Source organism: Nicotiana sylvestris, chromosome 8 (assembly GCF_000393655.2).
Source record: "Nicotiana sylvestris chromosome 8, ASM39365v2, whole genome shotgun sequence".
Lineage (NCBI taxonomy): Eukaryota > Viridiplantae > Streptophyta > Magnoliopsida > Solanales > Solanaceae > Nicotiana > Nicotiana sylvestris.
The window spans coordinates 165,028,301-165,039,336 of record NC_091064.1 but is presented as its reverse complement, the minus strand read 5'-3'; the positions used below and the strand labels follow the sequence as shown (position 1 = coordinate 165,039,336).

Here is an 11,036-nt window from a genome sequence, read left to right as displayed (position 1 = left end):
CTCGCCGTATCAGAAGGATCAACCAAGACGTCATCCTCGAGTACAACAACAGAACCTGCAGGTAGACCTGATTTTAAGGAAAAGATACTATGGATCAATCAATTTCCTCACATAAAAAGTTGAAACAATGTTAGTTTGAATTATCATGATTTTGTCCTTCCACCCCGTACTTGATGGACAACTCTTTCGACGTATGACTCTCGGGCGTGGTAACATCCAAGATCTTTTGGACCCACTGGCCCAAGCCTTCAACGATAGGCGGAACCTATAGACTCACTGAAACATGCAAAGGATCAAGGATCAATACGGCTATAGAATAATATTTATCAAAAGAAAATATTAAACAAAGATACAAGTGCGGTTCTAAGCGGCCGGAAAGGATGAAGCCATTGCAGGAATGATATCGCTGGTGGCAACTGCAATGAACCGTTCCATCCACCCACAGTCGTTGTCGTCATCCATGCTAGATAACAGAGCATGGTGGCACACTTGCAGAGGTTTACCATTCCCCCGCGAAAGATCTTGGGAGAATAGAGATTCATCATATGAGCTAAATTTAGCTCTTCTCCAGTCTCCTGGCACAAACGCCGAAGGCAAGCAACCGTCCTCCACACAGAAGGAATTACTTGTGCCAAACATATTTGGTAGCGACGGAAAAACTCCGCAATCACGGAATCAAGCTCTCCACTCAAAGAAAACGCACCCAAAGTAAAGGGATATATGTAGAAATATGTGAAACCCTCCTTAGGAAGGGTCACTCGCTCCGATAGATCAGGAGCAATAATATCCAACATATGGAAGCGACAGTCTTCCGTCACAACAAGAATGCTGGAAGGGCGGATGAAAGAAGGGTACCTACCAATGGCCCATGTACGAGAATTAGCAGTAGAATTTCTCTTCGAAGTTTTTTGTGGTAATAAGACTTCTAGGGATGATGGAGCCCACCGTTGCAGGAACAATGTCCTCAGCCTTGTTCTTGTTCTTTGAAGAACTGGTGCATTTTGGTAAAGAAGCCATTGTATGGAAGAAGGAGAAGATTTCTTTTTTGTTTTGAAGAGAGTTAGAGAAAAGATGGAGAACAAAGGCGCAAATCAGAAGCTTGAAAAATTATGAAGTATAAGAGAGAAAATTGATGCGTGTAAATAAAAAAATTTGGCAGCTAAAATTCATGGCCATGATTATCTCGATAATCGGCAAAAGCTGTGCTGAATCATGGGATGACGCGTGTTCGGAGCATTAAATGCGGAGAAACATACGTATAATCAACCGTCAGAAGCCTTCAGAGGAAATTATAGTAATTCCCGCCAAAAGAGTATTTTTACCAACTTTCCGGTAACACAAAGTTATGTCATCGGAAAGTAGGGGGACTATCTGTATAGGGTAAAATATGCTAAGACTCATGGCCATTCAAAAAGACACGTGGAACCAAGACGGGGATGGTCAGAAACTGAACGTCGTTGTTCCGCTTGTCACTAGAAAGAATAACGTTCATAAATGTGTTATAAATGCTCTGCGCCTGGTAATATTTAATGAAGAATATTACGCGGCATTACGAGCGATTGTCTATTATAGGAAATTTGGCATTTATATTCACCATTACACCTTCATCAATGACCCTCATAATTGACATTAAAGAAGGGCACGATTCTAGGACCTCATTACCTAGACATGACTATAAATAATGAGCTCAGTTATCATTGTAAATGACGGAAATTTTCTGGCAAATCTACACTACATTCTATACAAAGCTTAATACAATCTTACTTTCGCTTTTTGATCTCACTATTGTTATGTCCAGAAACCTTGTTCCCGGAACTGTCACTTCTGCCATTTCATCTACATTTTAAGGCTAAGTATTGTATAATTCTTCGATTATTTTATTATTTCAGGATCAAATTAGTTCACTCGTCTAGATATCACGTATAAATTCAATTGTACCATTTTACGGATAAACATTGTTAAATATATGTTGTAGTAGTAAAGCGATCATTCAACATTTTGATTAAGAGTTGCAAAAGTTGGAAAAATAAACTTTTTTTTTTGGCGTGTGGTTATAGATTATTTTTGGCCAAAAAACGAAACTGATTTTTTTGTTTTTGTTTTGTTTGGAAGACTCTTCTTGAAAAGGGAGAAAAGGAAAGAAGACATTCAGAAGCTATTGATTAGCTAGCGTTGACGGAGGGAAAAAAGAAAGAAGAAGAAAAAAGCAACCGTTAATATTTAGGGGAAAGATTGTTAGGTATTGACAGCCTTTGTCAAAATATTACATTAAAGTAATTTTTTATTTTAATATATATATATATATATAGTATATTAAATTATTTATTCCTAAATACAAAACTGTGTAATTATACCAATTCTAATGTAGTTTTCCAAAAAGGCTCTTATGTATTTTCTACGTTGTTGCTTTTTTTAGTTATTTATATTAGAAAAACATTATAAAATTGATACTCCAGATTAAATAATTCAAAATTCTTTCAATTTTATTGTTAATTATGAGATGCTTCAATGCAAAAAATAATTCAATTTTGGTTTGTAAAAAAGTTTAATATTATGGAACACAACTTAATCTAAAAAAGGAAAAGTTCTGGCATATAGGCTAAAAACATATAACACACAAAAATTACTTTTCATATTTTATTATATCATTTTACATTCCATTCCAATTTTCATAAGAGTATAATTAGAAAACGAAATAAAATTTTAAATAAAGAGGTGGTAAATAGAAAAATATGTCATTTTTTTGATGGACAAAAAGAAATGAATTTCAATTAAAAGTTAACCAACAGATTTAAAAAGATATACATGATTCATCTATTTGTCTATGTATTTAGATAGACGTTACTCAATATATATACCTGAAAAGTAAAAAATATTTGGTACAATATTTCATGTAAGTTATTAAAAAAGTGTAAAAAATTAACTTGTCGTCAACAAATTTTGTTTACCACCTCTTTAATTTTTAAATTTTATTGCGCTTTCTAATCGTACTCTTATAAAATTGGCATGGCATGTAATAGGATATAATAAGATATGAAAATAGTTTTGGTATGTTATAATGTTTTTAGCTTATATGCCGAAACTTTTCCTTTTTTAGATTAAATTTTGTACCATATACTATTAAACACGTCTACAAACTATAAAAATACAAAAAGTGTAAATTAAATATAGGGTCTCCTACATTATAAAGCAATAAAATAATTTGTAAGTAAAGTTCCCTTTAAAAAAAAAATATTACTCCATTACTCTCATTTAGAAGAAATCCAACAAGAGGAAAAAAGAAAGAGGGCAAAGTCTTTTTCTGTTTCTCGCCTGTTTTCACTCTCATTCGTTTGGAGTTTTTTCTGTCACAGCTCCGAGCCCTAATTCATATACAGATACATACAGATTCACATACACACACAGTCATCGGCATTTGATCGCCCGTCAGTCATCCGTCGCCGGCGCCGATTTCGTTAATTTTCTGATTTTTGCTCTGGGAGATCTTTGAATTTTACCCAGTCGAAGAGTCTAGAATAAGAAAAAGAAGACGGGGCCTTGTTTTAATGAAGTTCGGTTTAGGGTTTTCAGAAGTTGATGGATGATCGATATGCCTCAACTGCGTAGCGGTGTGCGCAGAGGCCGTCGACCGATTGCTTCAATCGAACCCGAAAACAACAACAACGAGAACAACAAAAACAAGAGGGTTGCACGGAGAACAACGAGGACGAGGAGAGCAGCAGGTGCGGGAAATAGAGCCGTTGGAGGAAGGAAGAAGAAGAACAACGTTAATAACGAAGAAGAGGTAATTAAGGAAGTTGTACCTATAGTAGTGGTAGATGATGATGAGGAGGAGAATGCTGTGAAGAAAACGACAAGGTCTAGGACTGGTGAAGCAGAGGAGGATAAGGATAGGAAGAAGGAAGTAGAGGAAGGAGAAAAAAAACAGCAAATGGATGAGTACGTTAGTGGCGGCGGTGGAAGCGGCGGTGATAAGGGTTTGGGAGCTGAGGAAGAAGGTAGCATTGCTCTCCTTCCTGAAAGGGTACGATTTTCTTCTTCTTATTCTGTCTCTCTCTAGAGTTCAGTATTTCTGCTTACTCTCTTTCAGTTCAACAGTGCTTTGATGCTGTGTTTTTAAAATTAATTTTTTAATTTTTAATTTGTTTATGCTTGATGATGATGATGGAAGATTCAGTCTTTTAGTTGTATATATAAGCTCTGCAATTCGTACTGATCGCTTGTCTATGCCTCTTGTTCACTATAATTTGTTTATGGAAGAGATTTTAAATTGAGATCTTCTTTGTCTATTTCTTTAATGACGATGGTGTCCAGGGTGGTTTGCTATTTCATGGGTACCTACAACCTGGTTAACTCTGTGTAGTAATGCTTAAGCAAAAAAAGAAGCCACCTAGTGTTTTTTTAATACTCTTCTAGGATTTGAACCGAGAGTGCATGGTTCTCCTCCCATTTCATTAACCACCGGGCCACACCCTTGGGTCTTGAGGTCTTGTTTGTATAAGTCTTTAAGATTATGTGAATTTATCAAGTTTCTTTGGTCTATTATCTTGTGTTGGTTGTCTGAACAAACCTCTGGGTATTTAGTCAGGCAAACTTTCTCTCCATATCTTTTAAGATTTTGATGTTTTATAATTGGCTTTGGGTTGATCTATGAAGTTTTTATTTTTTGACAAGTTTTGAGGAAACGGAGTATGCTTTCTTGTTATTTTCATTGATGTTGGTTGCTCTGATAAATGTGCTTGGTGTTTGATGACATTATGTTGTGTCTATAGTGCTGGGAGCGTATATGAGTTTTTGTGGCTATTCTTGTTTTTTCCCTCCACTTTCTGGTTGAAGGATTCGTCTTGAACATTGCAATTGCAATATCTCCTTTTATGTGTAACAGGTCCAGGTTGGTGGATCACCAGCTTATAGGGTTGACAAAAAGCTTGGTAAAGGAGGATTTGGTCAAGTGTATGTAGGTCGTCGGGTAAATCCGTCACATCCACACGAAAGAACTGGCGCAGGAGCTGTAGAGGTAAGCACTACATTCTGCATCTGTGTTTACCTCCGCGCCCCCACCCCCCAAGAAAGTTGAAGATCATTCTCTTTGATATTTTTGTTGATTATATTGACATATTTGGTTCTAGGTTGCCTTGAAATTTGAGCATAGAAGTAGCAAAGGTTGTAACTATGGACCACCTTATGAGTGGCAGGTCTACAAGTAAGTCTTTTTCTTGTATTCGTTCGTAATGTAGCTCTTAGTTATTGTGACATATCTGGTAAAAACACTGTCCTATAATTGATAGCATGTTTTCTTTGTGGCAGTGCCCTTGGTGGTAGTCATGGGATACCACGTGTCCATTACAAGGGACGACAAGGTGATTACTACATTATGGTATGTGATTTGCTTACTGTAGTATAACTTTATGATAGTCTCTCTTTGGATTTCCGCTTTAATCTCCATGAAATTACAGAAATGTTTTTGTATGCTTGTAGGTTATGGATATGCTTGGTCCTAGTTTGTGGGATGTCTGGAACAATAATTCTCATGCGTAAGCTCCATTCTGTATTTATAATTTTATGAGGAGGTATTGCTGTTTGCTGGAATTGAATGACATTCTGTTTATTTTTACATTGTCCATTTCAGGATGTCTATTGAAATGGTAGCATGCATTGCCATTGAAGCAATATCCATACTTGAGAAGTTGCACTCTAGAGGGTAAGTATGGATTTGCGGTTATCATCCCGCTACAGGCTAAAGGCTGTGTTCCATCTTAGGCAGAAATTATGTATTCTGGGTTATGATGATATGGTGTACATTCATTTTGTTTTATAACCATGGTGTCCGGGCTAGCTTGTGCGCACCTTGACTAAATCCACGGGATACCTGCTACCTCCCACCAGCAACAGGTACCAAGTAACTCTGTCCACTAAGCTAAGGCTTGGACTGGTGGGAAGAAATCACGTAGTGTGTGTCTCCACTAGGATTTGAACCTGAGATATCATGGTTCTTAACCCACTTCATTGTCCACTAGGCAACACCTTTGGGTGCCTCATTGTGGGAACATATCCTCAACCACCTATCTATCTTCCAACGAAAGTACAAACACACAACATCTTGCGTCTGTTAGTCTCTGGTTTGTGGATAGAATATGGGGTTTGGCTGTGGAAAATGTCTGTGTACACACTACCCTCCCCAGACCCCAGTTGTGGGATTATACTGGGTCGTTGTTGTTGTTGCTGTGGAAAAGTGAACTTATTGTTTTGTGGTTGTTCTGTACAGGAATTCCTTTGACAGACCTGAAATAATCTTGTCATACTGGTGCTGTTGTTCTGCAGGTATGTGCACGGAGATGTGAAACCTGAAAACTTTCTTCTTGGGACTCCTGGAACTCCTGACGAGAAAAAGCTTTTTCTGGTTGACCTTGGATTAGGTATACATGGAAATATAGCTTTTGTCATAAAAGACAACAAATTCGATAACTTTTAGTCATCTCTTTTATATTTTATTTTAGCAATCTTCATCATGTTCTATCTTTGGTGCAACATTTTTATGTGTTTACCTGTTTGAGTGTTGCAGCAACAAGGTGGCGCGATACTTCAACTGGTTCTCATGTTGAGTATGACCAAAGGCCTGATGTCTTTAGGTACAGTAGTCATCAGTTACTCCCTATGTTGTGTGCCTTGGTTTGCATTTCCAAACTGGATTCACTTAGTAAGAAAATCATTGCTCTAGGGGAACTGTAAGGTATGCTAGTGTGCACGCTCACCTCGGAAGAACTGGAAGCCGGAGGGATGACCTAGAATCCCTGGCTTACACTCTCATCTTTCTTCTCCGAGGCCGGCTGCCTTGGCAGGGATATCAGGTTAGCATTTTCTTGATTTAAATTGCAGTATTACTTCTTAACAGATCCCTTTTGTTGACACATGATAGTGATTTTTATAGGGTGAGAATAAAGGTTTCCTTGTCTGCAAGAAAAAGATGGCGACTTCTCCAGATACACTTTGCTGCTTCTGCCCTGCTCCATTTAGGCAGTTTGTGGAATATGTTGTTAACTTGAACTTTGACGAGGAACCTAATTATGCGAAATATATCTCACTGTTTGATGGAATAGTAGGTCCAAACCCAGAAATCAGGCCAATCAACACTGATGGTGCACAGAAGGTATAACCTGACATCTTCATAATTCAGGGCATCCTTGAATTTGAAAATCAGTGACAGGGGAATTTTTTCTAACACATTTTATGTTATTGAAGCTTATATATCAAGTTGGACAAAAGAGAGGAAGGCTTACGATGGAAGAAGATGACGATGAACAACCAAAGAAGAAAGTACGAATGGGAATGCCTGCAACGCAATGGATTAGTGTCTACAATGCTCGTCGCCCAATGAAGCAAAGGTGGTATATATATACTTGCACCTGATATCTCTTGGTCTTTAGCTTGTGTAAAAGGAAATGACATAACTGGCATTTGTAGGTATCATTATAACGTTGCTGATACGAGGCTGGCTCAGCACATTGAGAAAGGAAACGAGGATGGACTATTCATTAGCAGTGTGGCATCCTGTTCAAACTTGTGGGCCCTAATTATGGATGCAGGGACTGGGTTCACTGCTCAAGTTTATGAGTTGTCACCTCTTTTTCTTCACAAGGTCTTTTATCTTCTGTTGAGTGGTCAATCTTGAAGAGTAGTCAAATTTTTGTTGCATACGCAATCTAATATATTTCTGCTAATGTTGTGGCAGATGAAAATACAATTCTTTCTTTCACTTTGGTAGGATTCTGCTAATTCCTCATATTTTATGTTTGAATGTAGGAGTGGATCATGGAGCAATGGGAGAAGAATTATTATATTAGTGCGATAGCGGGAGCAAATAATGGGAGCTCTTTAGTAGTTATGTCAAAGGGTCAGTTAAAAATTATACTTGTTATACTTCGGTTGTCACAGTGCGTGTGAATTAAACCAGGCTGAAGTAGGTTCTGTGGTAAACATCAGGTACTCAGTATCTGCAGCAGTCCTACAAAGTCAGCGAGTCATTTCCTTTCAAGTGGATAAACAAAAAATGGAGAGAGGGGTTCTATGTCACGGCAATGGCAACTGCAGGAAGTAGATGGGCAATTGTTATGTCACGTGGGGCTGGGTTCTCTGATCAGGTTTTTCTTGTGAAATTTTCTTTTAAAAACTTTTTATTAGTTTATCCTCTTTGTGCACTCTGTTTTGATATCTGGTAATCATGTGTTTTTATTAATTTACAGGTGGTGGAATTAGATTTTCTCTATCCTAGTGAAGGGGTTCATAGGAGGTGGGATGCTGGTTACCGTATCACGTCCACTGCAGCCACATGGGATCAAACTGCTCTTGTTCTAAGTGTTCCAAGAAGGAAGCCTGCGGATGAAACACAAGAGACACTTCGTACTTCTGCCTTTCCTAGCACTCATGTCAAGGTCATTTATTCCATCTGTCATCGCTTCATTTTTATGGGGACCATTTCTTTCGCCTTCTGCTTACCTTCCCTGGTCCTAGACCTAACTAGTTATGTTACCTTTTGCAGGAGAAATGGGCCAAGAACCTTTACATTGCATCTGTTTGTTATGGGCGAACTGTTTCTTGAGGCACTAAAAAAATTTGGTTGGGAATTTTCTTGGGTATCATGTGATACTCTGTTGTATGTGCCTTGAAAAAGTGCTTGCTTATTTTTCATCTAAATGGAGAAAAATGGGCAGTCTTTCCTCCTTGGCTAGCTGGCTCTTTTATTATCCTTTGGAGATGATATTCCCTAAATTCCTTGTCATCAGTGTATGTGATAAATTCTAATGTCGAAGATGGTGTCCGTGGCAGTTCATGATCTTATATGGGGGTTTATTTACTTGCTGGTCAAAATTTGTATAGTTTGAACAATAATTAGTTTTTAGAGGCAAGATAAACATCTACTTTTGTAGTACTATGACCTTGCAATTTAAGAGTACAAAGTAGCTTGGACATTGAAGTTATATGACCTTATTTCTTAATTTTTTCTGGCAATTTTTCCTGGTTTGAACTTGTGTTCCTGGGATCATGAATCTGAATTAAATCCCTGGTTGTTGGTCTTTCCATTCTTGATGTATTTGGCATTCTGGTCTCCAGACACAGAAAATTCCAGTCTGAGTCTCTCTTCCCTCATATGCAACAAATGGTGTTCTGGAGTTTGATGGCTGTCTTGAATACTTTAATTTGTTCATATATTTCCATTTTCTCAGAATACTTCTATGTTGCAACTATCTGAATGTTAGGTATCTTTTTTTGTTTTAATATTATATATGAAGGGGAAATGGGGAGGGGATTACAAGGTGCCCTCACCAGCAAGGTGAACTTCAGGTAGCCAACCAACTGTGCTTCTAAGATTCCCCGAACATTAGGTACCCAAAGCTCTATTAGAAACTATTATCCTGAGGAAGAATTGATTTTCAATTAAGTAAATTTTTGAAACCTAAACTATTTTAAAAAATCATGCCCCTCACTGTATTAGAGTGTAATAGAGTTAGACTGGAGTATCGTGGAATGCCTATTAAGGGTTCATAGTTGAACCAAATTATTTGTGGTTGGTGCAATAGATTGATGGATTGTTTCCCTGTACTGGGGTTCAAAGTCTGAGTAATCTATTGTGTTAGACTATTAAAAAATTGTGCCAGTCTGTACGATAACCTGCACGAAGTCCCTGATTATGGAAGCTTCTTAGAAGTAATTGATGTATTATCTGCGGTGGTTTTTGCTATAATTTTTTTTAGAAAAGGTGCATGAGATGTACACTCGTGCCATAAATCAAATTGTGAGCTGCAAAGAAGGGGGTAAGCTTAGCCGGCCGAATTTCAGCCAAGATGAAATGTGTAAGTTTTGTTTTCTCTGGGATGAGAGTGGCACAAGTTTGGAATGACCTCCTGGCCATGGCTAATCCAGCTTGGCCTTCCCTCTTGTTATTAACACTTTAAAAGTATGTTAGTTGTCCTTACCTACATATAATGTGTGTGTGGGTGTGTGTGTTGTTGGACTGATAAATAGAAGTGTCTGTTGATTATTCTGTTATAAGGTCTTTTACTTGTATCTTTCACGCTGTTTTCCTCAAGTATGTCATATCCAGATGTCCTTTCAGGGCTAACTGGTGTTGTCAGCTGGCATGCTCAGATTTTCCTCATGTGGTTCCTTGATGGTAAGTTCCAATAGTTTCTTTCCTCTTGTAATTTATTGTTTGCCACAATTGTCCACAGGATTTAGATCATAAATTGGGACCAATGGCCTTAGGCAAGATCGAATTTCCGGATAACATTGATCTTATGGTATTCATGGCTTTGTAAATCTTGTTGGTGTTATATAGCCAAGATCTATGGAGAAGAAAGATCTGCTAAATTTACGTAGAAGTAGCTCAATGGCATTAAGAGGTATATGTTGGGCTCCAAGGGATGGATCTTTGCAAAAGATCATATGGTGCTAGAAAATGAAGAGAACTCCAGCTCGTGAAGTATAACTAATGATTAATTCAAGTTCGTAAATTTTGGAACAGAAAGAAACTGATCCTTTTGTCATCCCTTATTGCAACTGCTCCTTATGGTTCAAAATTATTTCCTGTATTGTGTGTTTTATCACTTTTTGTGTTTTGGCACCTCATGTGGTTTGAAATTAATTACTGTGGTGATTTCAAGGATGTTTGAATCAAGTGCATTTATCAAGACCAAATTCCATCAGGCCTTTTAACTTTTGGCAAAAAGTTGGAGCTGAGGTAGGTTTTGGTGTTTGTGTTGGAAGGATCTCATGAAAAGAATTCAATCAAACCGGTGAAGTATGTAAAAATTTTGGGTTTCCATGAATACAAATGACAATTTATCACATTCTTCCCGAGTCTTCTAAGAGAACTCAGTAGGTAGCTATCATGTAAAACTTAGTGCCTTTGGATGTGCTGCTGCTGTCTGCTGAATGTTTACCCTGCATGTCTTTCAGATTGTGACCCTTGAGTGGTTTGGTTTGACCTGCCTATTTGAGTTGGTTTACCTTCCTGTGCATTCAATATTGTATTGGTGAAT

General features: G+C 37.8%; 1 protein-coding gene across 1 annotated transcript; it reads left to right on the top strand.

Annotated features, from left to right (window-relative positions):
- The first annotated feature begins 3,228 nt into the window (after positions 1 to 3,228).
- On the top strand, positions 3,229 to 9,077 carry LOC104226336 (casein kinase 1-like protein HD16). The gene is made up of 16 exons (XM_009778308.2): positions 3,229 to 4,024; positions 4,886 to 5,017; positions 5,130 to 5,203; positions 5,308 to 5,377; positions 5,479 to 5,534; positions 5,630 to 5,701; positions 6,322 to 6,416; positions 6,563 to 6,629; positions 6,719 to 6,848; positions 6,929 to 7,147; positions 7,240 to 7,382; positions 7,462 to 7,636; positions 7,801 to 7,891; positions 7,981 to 8,138; positions 8,241 to 8,429; positions 8,537 to 9,077. Exons 1-16 carry the CDS (start codon positions 3,581 to 3,583, stop codon positions 8,594 to 8,596), a joined length of 2,175 nt encoding a protein of 724 aa, XP_009776610.1. The 5' UTR covers positions 3,229 to 3,580; the 3' UTR covers positions 8,597 to 9,077.
- The last annotated feature ends 1,959 nt before the right edge of the window (positions 9,078 to 11,036 follow it).

Coding starts and splice junctions, on each gene's coding strand:
- LOC104226336 (XM_009778308.2), top strand. CDS start 3,581: ATGATCGATATGCCTCAACTGCGTAGCGGTGTGCGCAGAGGCCGTCGA. Junction 5,702..6,321: donor GAGAAGTTGCACTCTAGAGG/GTAAGTATGGAT, acceptor GTTGTTCTGCAG/GTATGTGCACGGAGATGTGA. Junction 8,139..8,240: donor GGGCTGGGTTCTCTGATCAG/GTTTTTCTTGTG, acceptor ATTAATTTACAG/GTGGTGGAATTAGATTTTCT.